Source organism: Sycon ciliatum, chromosome 7, assembly GCF_964019385.1.
Source record: "Sycon ciliatum chromosome 7, ocSycCili1.1, whole genome shotgun sequence".
Taxonomy (NCBI): domain Eukaryota; kingdom Metazoa; phylum Porifera; class Calcarea; order Leucosolenida; family Sycettidae; genus Sycon; species Sycon ciliatum.
Window position 1 is genome coordinate 20,149,108 of NC_088649.1, and position 17,356 is coordinate 20,166,463.

General features: G+C 49.4%; 1 protein-coding gene across 1 annotated transcript in view; it reads left to right on the top strand.

The window, feature by feature from the left end:
• The first annotated feature begins 495 nt into the window (after window positions 1–495).
• The window catches only part of LOC135821172 (uncharacterized), a 48,557-nt gene continuing 31,696 nt past the window's right edge, over window positions 496–17,356 (top strand). Inside the window, exons 1-7 of the mRNA XM_065334242.1 lie at window positions 496–818; window positions 4,127–4,298; window positions 5,350–5,435; window positions 5,721–5,837; window positions 6,329–6,383; window positions 7,223–7,292; window positions 9,971–10,113. Coding sequence (XP_065190314.1) covers window positions 4,244–4,298; window positions 5,350–5,435; window positions 5,721–5,837; window positions 6,329–6,383; window positions 7,223–7,292; window positions 9,971–10,113 — 526 coding nt within the window. The 5' untranslated portion in view covers window positions 496–818; window positions 4,127–4,243. The remainder of the gene's footprint in view (window positions 819–4,126; window positions 4,299–5,349; window positions 5,436–5,720; window positions 5,838–6,328; window positions 6,384–7,222; window positions 7,293–9,970; window positions 10,114–17,356) is intronic.

Below are 17,356 nucleotides of genomic sequence, written 5' to 3' on the forward strand. Positions count from 1 at the left end.
GCATGTGCTCCACACACAAGGCCTGCAGCATACGGATGTCCACCTGCCTACCGGTACCAAACCCGTAGCCTCCCCTGCAATTGCATGCACGCCACGGGCTGGTGGTGCACCGCGTAAAGAGCGCTACACACCCGGATGAGCAGCGACAGTTCCAAATTATTCGAAACACCGGACACGGGAGGGGACCCATGCTGCACGCCTGCATATCATCTGAGTGTGTGCTGACAGTCGCCAGTCGGTACTCGTATCAGACTAGACTGAAGCTGGATTGGCACGTGCAATCATGTCACCACGGAACAGAAAAGGTTTCCACCCCTTCAGCTGGCTGCTGATGCACTTACATGTACACGTAGTACCCAATGATTCCGTGGCGACAGTAATAGCATACCACTGGGCATAGTACAAAATAATGGCGACAGACTCAGACAGAGCACTCACTGACTCCTAGCCAGCATACTATGCAACGTTCACAGTCTGTGAGCGCGCGGGCCCAGCGTTCATCTTGGGAGCAACGCCAGTTTCGAACTGCCCCACGCGCCTCGTTCCGCTCGACTTCGCCGTGGTTCTTTCGAGGCAGTGTTCCTTGCGCGAAACGGCAACCGCTTTTCGGCTAGTGTACGACCTGTTGTTTCGGCTCAACCAAATCCTGTAACATCATACGTAAACGATATCCCCGGTCCTTCTTGTTCCACCTGGACTATCCACAGCGCAGAGCCGTACAGAGCACCAGGGCACGGCTTTCATTGGAGTCCTGCCGTTAGTGTTACGTAATTCCGAAACAACTTGGTACCTCCCGCTAGCTTCATCAGCGCAAGCAGGTGAGTTGAACTGAGCATGAGCTTGCCATAAGGTTCTTGTGTAAGATCTGCCGGCCATGCAACATAATAGTTGTATGCTTCATGCGGGAAACTAATCTTGTAGGTCCAGCAGCAGAGATAGTAGCTGTAGGCAAGGCAAACGTAACCAGTTACCTTCAGGCTGAGTCTAGCCGCGGGGGAAGTATACGTTAGAGGTTCTCTGAACTGCTGTCTACATTGCAGTCTAAACAGGAGCGCGCACCACAAGCACATGTATACTCGCTTGCTGCTCTCTCGCTCCGAGTTATGCCCTTGCTTGATGAACAAGCTCGACTAAATCTGTCCATTCGCAGACTGTATTGTTGGGTATGGCAACGTTGTGAGAAGGTGTGTTCGTTACGTGGCTGCGACCGTGGGGCGTATGAATAAATCACCAACCGGGCCCGAGGATCCTGTGTGTGCGCTGACTGCGTTGCAAGAGAGGAGGTGGATCAAACCCAAATCATGGTGTTCTCATACACAACTTCGTGACTGCGTGGCGAAACGACGCATCGCGAGTAGGGGGTGTAAACTAGGTAGTGTTTAGTTTTGTGTCGCCGGGGATCACTACTAAAAAGCACAGGAATAGAAAATACAGCTCCGCGTGCAGAAAGCAGACTTGCCAAAGTGCTCGTATCGCGAAGAGGAGTCTGCGACACAAGTTCACAATGTTGTTGATATTATATATTAAGTTTGTTGATGTACACTGTACCGGTAATGGGAATGAAAGGTGTAACAAGAGTTACGCATAGAAGAATAGAATTACGCCGAACTCTATTCAACCGAATCAACTTTGAGTCGTTATGACTTTTACAAACTGCCTGAAAGAAACTATTGGCAAGGCAATGAATTGGTCGACATTGCCTGATGGAGTGCTATTCGAAGGAGACATAAATACTACAGGAACTGAAATTTCACTGAAACAAGAGAAATATCGTAGACTTGTCTACTACTTGTAGATCTACTAGACAACACAGCGACCAAGTGGTTTTGTAAAGTCGACCTGGTCCGGCGTTGATGAAGAAGCATGTATGCTTGTGCGATGAGACGAGATCGAACTGTGACCGCCGAAATCTAGGTGTGGCGTAACTGTAAGCTGCTAATGGGTATTACTATCCCAAAGTCAGTACAGGAGCCGTTCTTCATTACATGCGCTTGTGTCCTGTAGTAGAAAATAATTGAAGAAAATTGAAGGGAGGGAACGCGACGCTTTGCGGCTGCATTCTGCGACCGAGCTAGAGTGGTCGCAGACGCTAGACCTGCTCGCTGACTCAGTGCACAGCCCATTTCAACGCCCACTACTGCACTACAGTCAACTTCGCTAATAACGACTGCGGATATAACGACAATTCGCGAATAACGACCGAATTTCCATGCCCAGAGCAAAGTCCCATCTAACTATATACATTTAGCTTCGGATATAACGACTATCTGAATAACGACAATTCGCGTATAGCGACATGCTTTTAGTGCCCGTGGTCATATTCACTGCTTGAATAACAACTTTCTGGGCTTTTGACAGCTATTTCAAGTACCTGTCAGTCAAGTACATGTACCTGTCATGCAGAAGTACCAGAACCTATGGTGCACCGGTGATGGATATTATTGCACACATGCAAGAAAATGCAGCCAAGGGGGGGGGCTTTTTCTTCCTTTTTTATGTTGGCTTCAAAATTGTTGTATTTACCAGCACACCTATACATGTATGTATACAATGTACATGTAGTTGTACATGATTGTACAGTAATCATTATACATTTACATGTCTCTGGCCCTGAAGGTGGCTCAAAAGGCATATTTTTCAATTGACTTCCCTTGCATATTGAATTTTTAGTTCCTTTCAACTGCAATATGAAAATAAAGTACACATTGACATAGAGCAAGAAAAGAGCTTGATTTTGATATGCATATCATACTATACAAAATATGGGTTCACATACATTCAAATGGGACTTCGGTTATAAGGACACTTCGCGAATAAGGACACTTTTCTGATGCCCCGCCGAATGTCGTTATTGGCGAAGTTGACTGTACTAGTACTACTGCCACCAGGCACTACTGCCGACCACTGCCCCATATGCATGCGCCCGAACGACGTTACGTAGCACTGCTTTATTCATGAAGTCCACTGTCTCAGGCGGTGACCATGGTGACTCAGAAGAAGAGCCTGGTTTCTGCAGCCTGGGCGGGCTTCCGCGCCTGTACTGTGTGCATGACTAGTCGACTGTGACTGTGACAACGCTGCATCGCTACGCTCTTTCACTAATTTTATAGCTGTGCACCTACGTCCTTCATTGGGTTGATTGGGCTTCAGTGCTAGTATAGTGAGACCCAACAATGCAACAATACTAGTACTAGTATAGTAGTAGTAGTCAATAGGCAACATTATTACGATAATTGTTTCTTTGAGTTTGCAACAAATTTTGTGAGCTGAGTTATGAGGCGAGCTACAAAATGAGTCATTCAGAGAATCGTCGAAAAACAGGTTGAACGCCTCCGCCTAGATTTGTTTGTGAGGAAACTGAGCCCAGGGGGCCTTCCAGAACTAGGCGAGCTTCTCGAGAATGTATCATAGCGGAACAAGAATGATTTGGCATCCAGGCCGACGCCCTGAAAATTCGACTCCGCACGTCCCAAGAATGTGAGTTGTCCCAAAAATGCATGTCCTGCATTGAGGTCGAAGAACTGTGTCGAAAATAGACAATGGTAATTCTTCCTATACATTCATAAGCTTGGGCATTCGCCAGGTGCTCAACAATGTATTATTTTATATAGGCGTATTTCTGGTCTCCCTCCCATAGGTCTTCATTCTAAAAATCGACTCAAACTGGAAATGTAGAAATCCCGAAACGAACCGGGTGTATCATTCAAGTAGTTTAGAAGATTGTAACACAGTCACCGCAGTGAAAATTCATGTCACTGGCGTAGCAGCTGGTCCGGCCTTACCAGGCCAGGCCGGACCCACTTTTTTCGCACAGAAGCGACCTGAAAGCAGGATTTTGCACCCTTATTTCAAAATTCCAGCGGAGACCCCCGCATCCCCTCCGGCCGGACCGCCTCCAACGGCGGTGCTATGCGCCTGCATATTGATGCTCATGAAACCACAGTGAATCCTGCAAATAACCACCATCGATTGTGGACGAGAAAAGTGTTGTTTTTCGTGAGGTTGTAAAGCATGCTGTGAAACAGGCACTAGGAGCGAAGATTGCGTCGCAATTCGCGACGGTTGTTTAAATGCCCAGGGTTGATGTTCACTCGGCTGACTGTATGTTCTTCCTTCATGTTATTAGAACGTCTGCAAGTCCACCTGGCGTGTTGGAGTCTAAATTGGTCAACCATCGCTCGGTATCGAGGCGGCATCAAAACAGCAGCAGATCGTGTGGGCTGGTCTGGTCAAGGTGTCGAGGATGTGGTACACGTGTATATGCGTGCTGACCCTAGCGGTGGCTGTCAACGCACAAGGTAAGAGAGTCTATGTGTGTTGTGTGAGTGCGTGGGTGCGTGTGTCGGGGGGGGGGGGGGGGGCGTGTGTGTGTGTGTGTGTGTGTGCACGTGTGTGTGTGTACTTGCATGTGTGTGTGCACGTGTGTGTACGTGCATGTGTGAGTGTGTGTGAGTGTGCGTGTGTGTGTGTGCGTGCGTGTTGGGGGACCGAAAAGCAGGGATTCGCTGGCCAGAAAAAAACACACGTTGAATAGCGGTCTAGACCACCCTGAATAGTGGCGGTCAAATTTTCAGCCTTGCCAGCTGTTGCTTGGTGCAATCCCAGCACAAGTTGCTTTGGCTTCTGCTGTAGCATCGCTATCATTGCCTCTGGCGATGGGCGTCAAAAGGTCACAAATGTTTGGTGGGGTATTCCCCCCGGTTGGATGTGAGCGGCAACTCAAGTACAATCGACTCCCCTTATAACGAACTCTCATATAGCGAATTTCGTGATATAGCGAACCCTTGTCCATGTCCCTGTTTGGATCCATACAAAATTGACCTTTTATAGCGAACAGATTTTTTTGTTTATAGCGAACCATATCTTGTAGAACCGTATGCAAACCAAGTGCACCTTATACTATCACGGGCCACTTGCCAGTCATGACTTGCTGCTTGTATGGTGTGAGTGCATTTCTGTTATAACGAACTTCGGCTATAAAGAACTAATTCTCCTGCATAATGGTGTTGGTGTTACCGGGGTGTCGGACACGCTACGGGCACTACGGTATTGACCGTACCACCCTTTGCCCCAAGTACGCCGTAAATCGAAAAAAATTCACCGATTTGGGCTCTGAATTTCTGAAATGTTCGGCCCAGCTTCCCCTCCTTCACGCGTAAATTGTACTTCAGATGGCTGACCGTACCACACTAGATGACCTTCCGATGCTCCTGTGTTATCCGGAGTATATCACTGTCCTATCAGTATGTGCGGGGTTGCTTGATGGATGGTCACCACACTCTTTGTGTGTCGGAGATCAGAGTTTCAGCATAGTAGGTCTTTCTTCTACCTTGTTCTGTCAAACTACAGCGCCGACGATTCGTAACGACGAAGGTATCGCTAACGCCGGATACACAAACTCAAAGACGATAAACTTCCGTGCGTCGGGCACCAAGGTTAGATTCTGGTCGTGCTGCTTATTTGTGCGAGTAGGACCCAGCTACAGTTATGCTGCATGCTGCCAGCGTACACCGCGTGTATGCACCACCTTGTAGCTTGGGAATGAGGTACTATCCGCAACAACCACCCGCCTGAGTTTTTGCATACACTTGCGAATGCATGATGTGTTGATGTTGGTTCATCTAGTGAGATGCAATGGAGGTCTTTTCCCACTTGACCACTTGGTCTCTCTCTCTTTCCCACGCACTCTCTCTCTCTCTCACTCTCTCTCTATGCGACAGGCTGGCTTTCCTAAGATCTCCTGCCGGTTAGACTCGCAGGGAGCAAGTACGTGCCAAGACCCGCAGACGTACACGGGACTGACGGACGGCAAACACACTCTTGTAGTCCAGTTTGCGGTAAGTCGACATATCGGAGAGGTTGACACACTATTACTGTGCTGGGCGTATGTGTGTGTGTGTGTGTGTGTGTGTGTGTGTGTGTGTGTGTGCGTGCGTGCGTGCGTGTGTGTATGTGTGTACATGCTTGCTTATGTGCGTGCGTGTGTGCTTGTGCTGCTCATGAAGTTCATGGACCTCTGATTGTCATACTCTTTTGCTAGCGTATCTCACGGCTCTCCACCATGGTCAACATAGTGATAAATTTCACCCCGCTGATGCATTCTTTTCTTCCGGTTATCATATTCTTTCCTTCTTTCTTTCTTTTTCTTCTGTCACCATGGCTGGCTAACGCCCCCCTCCTTTGCATTGACTTCTGCCATTGGACGGTGAAATAAAATAAATACTGCAGTTCACCATTGGGTTACTGCGTGTCTATTGTACCTTCTTGGAAGTTATTTTCGACTAAGGTCCGTGTGTTTCCCCGTGACTTTGTTCTCTGAATGTTGCAGCTTTCTAACGGCCAGGTTGACACATCGGCTCAGACGGTGTTCACGTGGACAGTGGGTATGTTTACGCACCGCAGCCAGGCTCGTTTTAATTCCCGCGTGCACACACAGGGACGTCGGACACGCTACAGTCACTACGGTATTAGCCGTACCACTCTTTGCCCCTGCTGTCCTGCGAATCAAAATTCCCACTGATCTGGGCTCTAAATTTTGAAAATTTTTCAGGGGAGTCACCCCACCTCCATAAGGAATTGTTGTTCAGGTGGCTCACCGTGCCACCCTATAATATCTTCCGACACCCCTGTGCATGCATGCGTCCATGGCAATGCGTCTGAAGAGCGGTTTTACATCTTTGCCATGACAAGATTCAATTTGTGTAGAAAGCGTCCCATGGTGGGTGGACAGTGGAACCAACATGGCCGAGATTATGTGACCCATACGTGCATGGGCTTGCGTGGAGTTTGAACCAACATGGCCGATCCTCACGATCATGTGATACACATGATAGACCACCCAATGCTTTCTACAGCCCTGAGCATAAAACCCCAACCGTATGAGCATAAGCCCTCACCATCCCCCCCCCCCCCCCCCCCACACACACACTCACACCCACACACCCACGCACACACACACACACACACACTCACTCACTCACTCATGACCAATTTAAATCCCTGGCCATATAAGTACAAGCCCTCACCGTACAAGTCCTGACCTTGCGAACCCTGACCTTGCGAACCCTGACCTTGCAAACCCTGACCTTGCAAACCCTGACCCCACAAGCTGTGACCAAACACCCATACACAGCCTGCCCATACATACCCTGCCCATACATGCCCTGACTCAGACTATATAAAATTGTCTACTGTTGCTCTCTGTACGGCGCTGTGTGCACAGATACGATTGCTCCCACGTTGGTCTTTACACGGTTGCCGTTCGATGTCAACAAACCCAAGACAAATGCAGCGTAAGATGACGAAAAGCACACCGTGCATAGTTTCCCCCTCGTGCTCGAGCTTGCCTCCCAATTTGGTGCGCCTGCCGTTCGAAGATGCCGATGCATGGTTGTATACGGTGGTGAGCGGTGCATTGCTGCTCGACTATGCCGGGAATGCAGGAAACCCAGATCGTGCAGCTCTGATGGGCTGCCGTCACGGCAACATTCCGTGATTACATCATTTTAGTGTTGTAGCACGACGTACAACCAAGATTCGAGCAGGTCTCTTACTGCTGCTCAGTTGTACGCACTACGCCACTTCCTGCCTCAGATCTGCGCCATATATGATGTAGTCACAGAATTTCGCCGCGACAGACACCCATGCAGAAAAATTCAGAAGCTGAACCGTCAGGCGAAATAGCACGTCATAGTACATTTGAGATCAGCGGGAAGAAGATGACGACGTCCACTAATTTAGTATCTGTGCACACGAATCTGCTGTGTGTGTGACTCTGTGTGTCAGCTATGATATCATCGTCTGTGGTTCCATGCCTAGCATGTACGTCTGAACCATCCTGCAAAGTTTGAATGACGTAGGTTGAGCGATCGCTCCGCGAAACATACTTTTTGAAATTCTCTTCATAGTATATCTTCCACCATTGAAATTTCGAATTTCTTCGAATTTTTTGCTGAGAGGGGTGGCTTGCAACCTCGATATGGCTTGTTCCAGGCATGCTTTGGAGCCATCTTCTGTTGAAGTAGTGGCGGGGATCTGCCCTGCAACTGCTACAACAAAAAATGATTCGATCTGAGAAAGGGTGAGTCCGCGAATCTCGGTTGAATATTGAGTATTTTAAGCCTTTTCACGACGAAGATGGAGTTCTTTTTGGAGATGGACGTCGCGGCAAAGGACATGGTGTCCGACTTCTGGCGTCCGTCAGGCGAAATTACTGGTCAGTCGGCGACACGCATTTTTCACAAAAATTTGCGTTTCACCTGCTGGGAGAGTATGCGTTTACTCGAGTCTCATCCTGGGCACGTTTTTTTCTTCTTTTTTTCAGCTCCAGTATAGCTGTATTTTTCATTGCAAAGCCGTCCTCGATTGTTGTGTTCGTTGTTCAAACGAAGTGGACATTCAATCATGAAGGCAGAGGACATAGGAGCCTGATTGGAGTTTCTCGTGGCATAGGACGGCCACACAGAGACACTTTGGGATTTTCTGAATATAAAATACCGTACGCACGATGCTGAGATCAATTTGTGCGATATTAAATTGTTTGTGATCTACCACATCGAGCAGAACGGGATCCAAACACAAGCTTACCGACGGTTAGGCTGCCGACCTGACTGGACAAATGATCCCTGGCTTCACCAGACGCCAGAAGTCGGAGACCATGTCCTTTGCCGCGACGTCCATCTCCAAAAAGAACTCCATCTTCGTGGTGAAAAGGCTTGAAATACTCAATATTCAACCGAGATTCGCGGACTCGCGCTTTCTCGGATCGATTAATTTCCTGTTGGAACAGTTGCAGGGCAGCTTCCCGCCACTGTTTCAACAGGCGATGGCTCCAAAGCAAGCCTGGAACAAGCCATATCGAGGTTGCAAGCCACCCCTCTCAGCAAAAAATTCGAAGAAATTCGAAATTTTAGTGGTGGAAGATATACTATGAAGAGAATTTCAAAAAGTATGTTTCGCGGAGCGATCGCTCAACCTACGTCTTTCAAACTTTGCAGGATGGTTCAGACGTACATGCTAGGCATGGAACCACAGGCGATGATGCCATAGCTGACACACAGAGTAACACACACAGCAGATTCGTGTGCACAGATACTAAATTAGTGGACATCGTCATCTTCTTCCCGCTGATCTCGAATGTACTATGACGTGCTATTTCGCCTGACGCAGGTGAAGCCAGGGATCATTTGTCCAGTCAGATCGGCAGCCTAACCGTCGGTAAGCTTGTGTTTGGATCCCGTTCTGCTCGATGTGGTAGATCACAAACAATTTGATATCGCACAAATTGATCTCAGCACCGTGCGTACGGTATTTTATATTCAGAAAATCCCAAAGTGTCTCTGTGTGGCCGTCCTATGCCACGAGAAACTCCAATCAGGCTCCTATGTCCTCTGCCTTCATGATTGAATGTCCACTTCGTTTGAACAACGAACACAATCGAGGATGGCTTTGCAATGAAAAATACAGCTATACTGGAGCTGAAAAAAGAAGAAAACAACGTGCTCAGGATGAGACTCGAGTACACGCATACTCTCCCAGCAGGTGAAACGCAAATTTTTGTGAAAAGTGCGTGTCGCCGACTGACCAGTAATTTCGCCTGACGTCTCCGGGTTTCATGTGCTCTTGACTGTACTCGTGTATTCATCATCTTCATCATTATGCGAGAACTGTGGCAATACGCCCAGCGAGAAGGCAAATGTTGCCTCTGCCTATGAGAGAGGGAGAGGGAGTGAGAGAGAGAGAGAGAGAGAGAGAGAGAGAGAGAGAGAGAGAGAGAGAGAGAGAGAGAGAGAGAGAGAGAGAGAGAGCTAGAGAGAGAGAGAGAGAGAGAGAGAGAGAGAGAGAGAGAGAGAGAGAGAGAGAGAGAGAGAGAGAGAGAGAGAGAGAGAGAGAGAGAGAGAGAGAGAGAGAGAGAGAGAGAGAGAGAGAGAGAGAGAGATACCATTATCTTCTTGTGTTGTCAACTGCGCAGGACAATCACGTTTTTCTTCGGCGTCCAGTCATCGCTAGACAACCAGGGAGGCATTACCTTCACGTGTAGTATGAAGCGAGCGACTGAACCAACTCCCTTCATCACAGAGGACTGCACAACGACAAAATCCGTCACCTATTTCGGTATGTCCTCTAATGCATAATGCCTTTATCTTTGTTTCCATTTTTAAAGTGTTGTTGTTTGAAATATTTTATTCTCACGATGGCCTGTGGCCAATAAGAGAAAAATAATTACAGGCACGGTGATCAGATACAGAGAGATCAAAGTTTAGCTGCTTCCTGAGGCAGTAGCAATGGCAATAGGGAGTTTATCACATAGGCTGGGCGTAATGGACCTATAGATGTGCTGAGCAATGTGAGCAAGTACATACGGAAGAGATGACAAGTGGTAGGATGTTTGCTTTGAAATCTCGTCTGGGGTTGATTTGCCAGAGGCTGAGTGGAATGCTATTTAAAAAGAGATCGAGAGAAGCATAGATGGGGGAGTCCCTTAGCCGGTTTGTACGTGTTGTGGGTAGCTCAAAGGTTCAGGGGAACCTGAGCGTGCGAATGGGTTGTATTCGGGGTAGGTGAATTGCAAGAAGGTGTGGTGGTGCATATCTATGATGCAGGCTATGTGCAAGAAGGATATGGGAGAGGGTACGGCGGCTGCTGAGTGATGGCCATTTGAGTTGGTGCAGCAGCACGGAGAGGGTTCTGTGTTCAAAGAGGGGGAGATGCAAACAGAGGCGAGCGGCGCGCCGTTGGATGCGTTCAAGCCGGTCGTTCAGGGTTGCGGGGAGGGGTGAGAGGACAGTGAAAGCATACTCAAGAATAGGGCGGATGTAGGTAAGATAGATGGAGGAGAGAGCAGAAGTGTTTAAGGAATTGCGTAGTCGCAGGAGAAGGAACATCTTCCTGGTCGCTTTAGTGATGATGTAGTCAACATGCGAGTTCCAGCATAGATTCTGCTGTATGAGGAGGCCAAGGTGGCGATGCCTTGAGGCCACAGTGAGGTTGGTATCGTTGAGTTTGATTGATGGTGGTCTGGGAGGTGGCCGGTTGGTGTGGTGAAAGTGGATGACAGTGGTCTTACTTTCGTTGACCAGGAGATGCCAATCCTTCGGCCACTGTGCCGCGGTTGTCACAGCTGACTGGAGGTGCTCTTCTGCGGCTAGAAATTTCTCGTGAGCGGCAATGATGGCAGTGTCGTCGGCAAACTGGCTGCACTCAGTGTTGGCATTTATGCAGGCGGTTGGCAGATCGACTGTGTAGGCCGTGAACAAAAGCGGCCCCAAGACAGAGCCTTGGGGGACCCCGCTGGAATGTTCAGCCAGGTTGATTTGCTGCTCTCCACTTGCACACGTTGTTGTTGTTGTTGTTGTTGTTGTTGTTGTTGATATGTTTATTTTAATTCGCAAACCAAACGGGCAGATCTGCCCAATGAAAAGGTGGCGAAAGCAGATAGAAAGCAGTAATTAATGAAATTGGGGAGGGATGTAATAAGGATAGAGGTGGAGAAACACTAAGTCAGCTGATCATCAAACAGGACGTTTGGTACTCTAGGTACTAAGTGTGTGCGGGATCATGCTGGCACGGAACTGGCGGAGCGTGGAGATGGCACGTATATTGCTGGGTAAGGTGTTCCACAGCTGGGCGCCCCGGAACGCGAGGCAACCCTTGCCGAACCTGGTGCAACTAGCGGTTGGCGCAGACCCATGGTGTAGTGCAACCTAGTTGGGCCAGCTGACGAAGGAACTAGGAGGGCTTGCAGATCAGAACTTGCGTGCCCATTCCGAGACCTCCAAGCAAGAACAATGAACTTCTGCCTGAATATCTCGGATTCTCTGTATGCGTCCAATTTCAGCAGGAGGGTGCGCGCGGAGGTGTGATGCGAGAGTCCGAAGTCCACCGTCCAGCAGAATATTTAGATGAGGGAAAAAAACTTCCATCGCCGATCCTTTTAAATTTGAACTTCTCCTAATCCTTTAGAAAGACAAACGTAAATGAAAAAATCCTAGGAGTCTTGCAAACCAGGGTAAAATAGAATGGTGCGATGGCAGTAAGTGTGAGCCGAAAGTTATGGACCGGAGAACTGTGCAATTTCAGGCGAGTCGAGGTCAAATTCATTCTGCATACATTTTCCCGTACTTAGAGAATGTTGTGTATCGTGTCGGAGAAAGGTCTTCTGGGGTGTCGTCGAGATCTCGTTGCGACCGTGACTCCTGCTTGTCTCCCTGGCTAGGTGCTGCTTGCTTTGCTTTTTGCGTAGTGTTTTTGATTATTGTTTACTATTGCGTATTGTTAGTGTTCGTTTTGATTTGGTACAATACTTGTTACGAGATACGACACATTGTGTAGTGTGTGTTTGCAGCACGAAGAAGACTGCTCACCAGAACGGTTAGCTCAGGAGCTTGGGCTTACCTTGTGCAATCACAGTTCATCAGCTTGGACATTGCGCTTGGTCCCATGCGAATAACCGACTAGAATAGTAATTATTTCTTCGTTGCATTTTTGAATTGTGTTCTTGCTAGCTCGTTGATTTATTTAGTTGATGTGTTGATTTGTGTTTGATTACTTATTTATTTGATGCACGATTTATGTGCGCTGATTGCGTGATGGCATGCAATTATTGATCATGCTTGCGCCAGCTAGCTAGATGCCTGCGCCGCGCACTGATGTTGAATGAGTTAGTATGCGCCCCGCGCTGTTCATGCATATATGGTACATGGTGTGTAATGTTTGCCGCACATGCGTATACGTGCCTCGCCTCGTACTGCTTATGTGCCGCGCGCCGTACTATTGCTGTCGCTTTGCCGCCAAATTTAGCTTCCGCTTTCCGAGCGCTGTACGCTCTTCTGTACGCTCATGCCAAAGTTGGACACACGTTGTGGCTGGCCAGCGCTTTACCCCTCATGCGTTGTTCTTTTCCTTGATGCTGTGGTTTGTTTTTCTTTAGTGTTCTAGAGTTCTCTTTCCGATGTAGTTCGTATTTTTCCAGTCTCTTCTTCTCAATGTATTCTACTGTTCGTTCATTATAGTCCGTAAAGAATTACGTGACCTTTTGTCTTGTGGCGTCTGTGCGATCCTGAAACTTTTGAGGTGTTAGTAGTGAACACAACATTTTGGCGACCACGCCAGGATCGAGACGCGTGAACATGGATGAGGTAGAAGCGAAGCTGATCGCAAATGGTCAAGCTTATGGCTACACTGGAGAGGCATTGCGTACTTACGTAGAGGAGCGTATCGAGAAGCACGAGGAGAAAGTGCGTGCAGACAGAGAGCGCGAAGAACGAGCAGGAAGTAGATTGGAAAGGAAAGATGACGAGCAGCTGCTTGCGAGGATTGCAGATTTGGAGTTGCAAGTCCAGCACACACGAGAGACTCAGAGTGATGAGAGCACTTTGTTGAATACGACGAATGGCAGTTTAGCGAGCAAGAGGGCTGCCATCAAGATGCCGAAGTTCGACGGTAAGCAGACTGTTGAGACCTATCTCGAACTGTTCGAGGATGTGGCAAAGCAAAACGAGTTCAGCGACGACGAGTACCTGATCCGCTTGCGCGTGGCTGTTGCTGGCAGCAAGTTGGAAGGTGCATGCTATGGCTGCAACACCTTTGCCGAAGCGAAGCGCGAGCTGCTGATGGCGCATGGGAAGACCGCCGACAAAGCGTGGCAAGCCCTGATGGCCATACAGCAGAAAAGTGATGAGAGTTTCTACCAGTTTGTGGTACGAGTGACGCGCGAGACGGAGAAGTGGGCAAAACTCGCCAGGCCTAGCCGTACCTCTAGCCGCGGACAAATCGGTGAGCTGGACGACACTGAATTGTTCGGATGTGTCGTACGTCAAGTCCTGCTAGAAGCTGTGTCGGCAGAAACTAAGGCCTTCTTGATCGAGAAGAGATGTTACACGAAGGACTTGAAGGCGTTTGCGGAGGATGGTATGGCTTACCAAACAGCCCACGGACGTAGCAAGCTGAAGCCTGCCAAGTCTAGTACCAGCGACAAACGTATACCGTTTGCGTCGGCAGAGTGTTTGACGGTCAGCGTTGATGAGGCTAACAAGAAATTGTCAGCTATGGCGTCTGAGCACCGAAACGCGTACGTCAAGGCAGAGGGACTGTGTTTCAACTGCCTGAGACCAGGACATCGAGTGATGAATTGTCAGAACAAGGGTCGTTGCAAGCACTGCAACAAGCGACACCACAGTCTACTGCACAGAGAGGACAAACAGGTAACATCCGAACCGATAGCCGAATCGAAAGTCGGTACGTATGAATGTAGTGCAAACAGCGTGCACTTGATGACCGGCGTGGCTGAGGTACAAGGACCTAGCCGAAAGGCCAGTGTACGCATATTCATCGACCCAGGTGCGCAGGCATCGTTCATCACCGCGCCACTGGTGAACTCGCTGCAACCGGCACACCTTGGATCGCAAACTGTCAGGCTGAAGGCGTTTGACGTGGAGCCGAAGTTTGAAAAGATGGACAGGTACCGTGTCACCATCAAGGGTGCAACGAAGTCCATTTCCGTCAATGCCTGGCAAAAGAAGTCGCTAGGTCTCCGATTCGATCCGCTAGCAGACAGCACAATTGCACGTTGGCAGTCAAAGGGATTGCAGCTGTCTGATGACTCGACAAAGGCCGGATCAAGCGAAGTGCACATGCTGATTGGAGCTGACTACTGCAATGAGTTCCTTCTCCGCAAGGAGCAAATCAATGGAGAGACGGCCTGGCACACTGAAATAGGCTGGGTGCTGTCAGGACCGGCTAATAGTGAAACCAAGTCAGCGACCGTCAGTGTGAGTTGTATTGAACTTGACCGACTGTGGAAGATGGAAGAGGTGCCGGAAATAGCTGAGACGTTACCGGACTTCCCGATAGAGCGGCAAGGCCCTCATTACCAAGTGGGATTGCTATGGCGATCTGAGAAGCGTCCGCCGGCCAACCTAAACCAAGCGATGGCAGCGGCACACTCACTGCTGAAGCAGCTACAGAGACGAGGTCAACGTCTAGCGTATGATGACGTCCTCATCACTGAGTACTTGAAGCTGGATGCCATTGAAAAGGAACCGCATCCGGAGGAAGCCGGCTATTACATGCCGCATCATGCCGTATTCCGTAGCGACGCCTCAACGACGAAGACACGGGTCGTCTTCAATGCATCCGCCGCCTGCACCGGAGCACCATCCCTAAACGACATGGTCGATCCCGGGCCATCACTCCTACCGGATCTCACTGGTATCCTCCTCAGGTTCCGTGAGTATGAATGTGCTGTACAAGCCGATATTCGCAAGGCTTTTTTTATGATCGGAATGCGTGAAGAAGATAGGCCATATCTGCGTTTTGTTTGGCCTGAGATAGGTAGCGAAGAAATGTGTATCTGGCGTTTAAAGAAGCTGCCTTTTGGAGTGAATTGTTCTCCTTTCATACTTAGTGCTGTGCTGCGCTTTCATCTCGATAGTGCATTCGAGTCTGCTTCTGCTGCTGAGCGTGATATCATAGAGCTGCTGCTGCGTAGTTTTTATGTTGATGATTGCGTTTCTAGCTTGCCATGCTGTGCGGATGCTGAAAAGCTGCAGGAGTATAGCGTTAATGTTTTGCAGGGAGCAGGCATGGAGTTGCGGAAGTGGCGAGGGAACACGATGACCTCAGACCCCGAGGCTGGTTCCAAGGCACTGGGTATTGTGTGGAACACCGAGTCAGATTGTATTTCGGTGGCTGCGCTAGGTGATGTTGAGTGTCCCAAGGAAGTGTCTGGTTGGTCGCGTCGTGCGTTGTTGCGTTGTGTTGCCGCTGTGTTCGATCCGCTAGGTTGGGCGTCACCCGCAGTTGTGCCAGGCAAGATGATGTTGCAAGAGAGTTGGAAGCTCGGCGGTGGTTGGGATGACCCATTCCCTATTGATTTGGCTGTCCGATGTGCTTCATGGTGGGGAGAGCTCGCAGCGCTTTCTTCCGTTAAAATCCCCAGATGGATCGGGTGTACTCCAGATGCTCCAGTCACTTTGCATGTATTCTCAGATGCATCCGAGAAGGGCTATGGCTGTTGTTTCTATGTTGTGTCCGGTTTGACGTCTTCTTTGTTGTGTGCGAAGGCGAAGGTTGCACCTGTTGTACGTCCCACTCTTGCGCGTCTGGAATTGTCGGCTGTGTGTCTTGGCGTGAAGATGTTGTCCTTTGTCGTCAATGAATTGAGAGTGCCAATTGAAAGGATTGTGGGGTGGACAGACAGCCTAACCACATGGCACTGGATCTCAAAGCCGTCGTATCACTGGAAGACGTATGTTGCTAATCGAGTTGCTGCAGTGCAAGAAGTTTCGCAGAAGCTGCAAGTAGAATGGCGTCACTGTCCAGGAGTTAGCAACCCTGCAGATCTTGTCTCGCGTGGTGTCCCAGTGTGTGACTTGCAGAAGGAGATGTGGCTGCATGGTCCGTCATGGTTGAGCGATGAGTCTCAGTGGCCACCAGTCATCTCGTTTCAGAGCACCAATGAGTCCGTCACCGAAGCACGCGTGTCGGCTGTGGAGGTTGACACTCCAGTTGTTTGGCCGTGGGAGAAGTTCTCCAAGTGGCAACGAGCTCGCGGTTTGGTCGCAAGTATGCTGTCATGGCGACACAAGGGTGTTTCGCGTGCAGAATTGATTCCATCTGCTGAGTCTGTGATGTTTCGCGCCATCCAAGAGTAATGCTTCCCTAAGGAGTTGTCCCAGTTGCGGAGCAAGGAGCCACTGAAGAAGGGTTCGAAGCTGTTCAAGTTGTCTCCGTTTCTGGATGAAGCTGGTTTGCTCAGAGTTCGTGGTCGTCTGCAGGAGAGCGATCTGTCCTACGAGGTTCAGCATCCGATCATCCTGGGCAGATGTCATCTAAGTGAGTTGTTTATGCGTGATGCTCACCTTCAGCGAATGCACCAGGGTGTAGAGAGCGTGCTTGCGTTTCTACAACAGCAGTTCTGGATTCTCGGAGCTCGTCGGTTTCTTCGTAGCGTGTCGGAGAAGTGCATTGTTTGCCGCAGATTTCGCGCACAGACTGCTGCTGAGGAGATGCCGCCGTTGCCCTCAGACAGGGTGAAGCACCACCAGCCATTCGGTCTCACAGGTATTGATTATGCAGGTCCTTTGTACGTGCGCAGTTCATCAAATGTTCAGAAAGTGTGGGTCGCACTCTTCGTGTGCGGTACTACTCGCGCAGTGCACCTAGAGCTCGTGGATAGCCTGTCGACAGAGGTGTTCCTGCTAGCATTGCGTCGTTTCATCGCCCGTCGTGGGAAGCCGCTGCGTATACGTTCAGATAATGCTACGACGTTCAAGTCCGCCGCAGACAAGGTGGCAATCCCGTGGTTCTTCAATCCGCCATCTGCCCCGTGGCATGGAGGGTTCTATGAGCGTCTGGT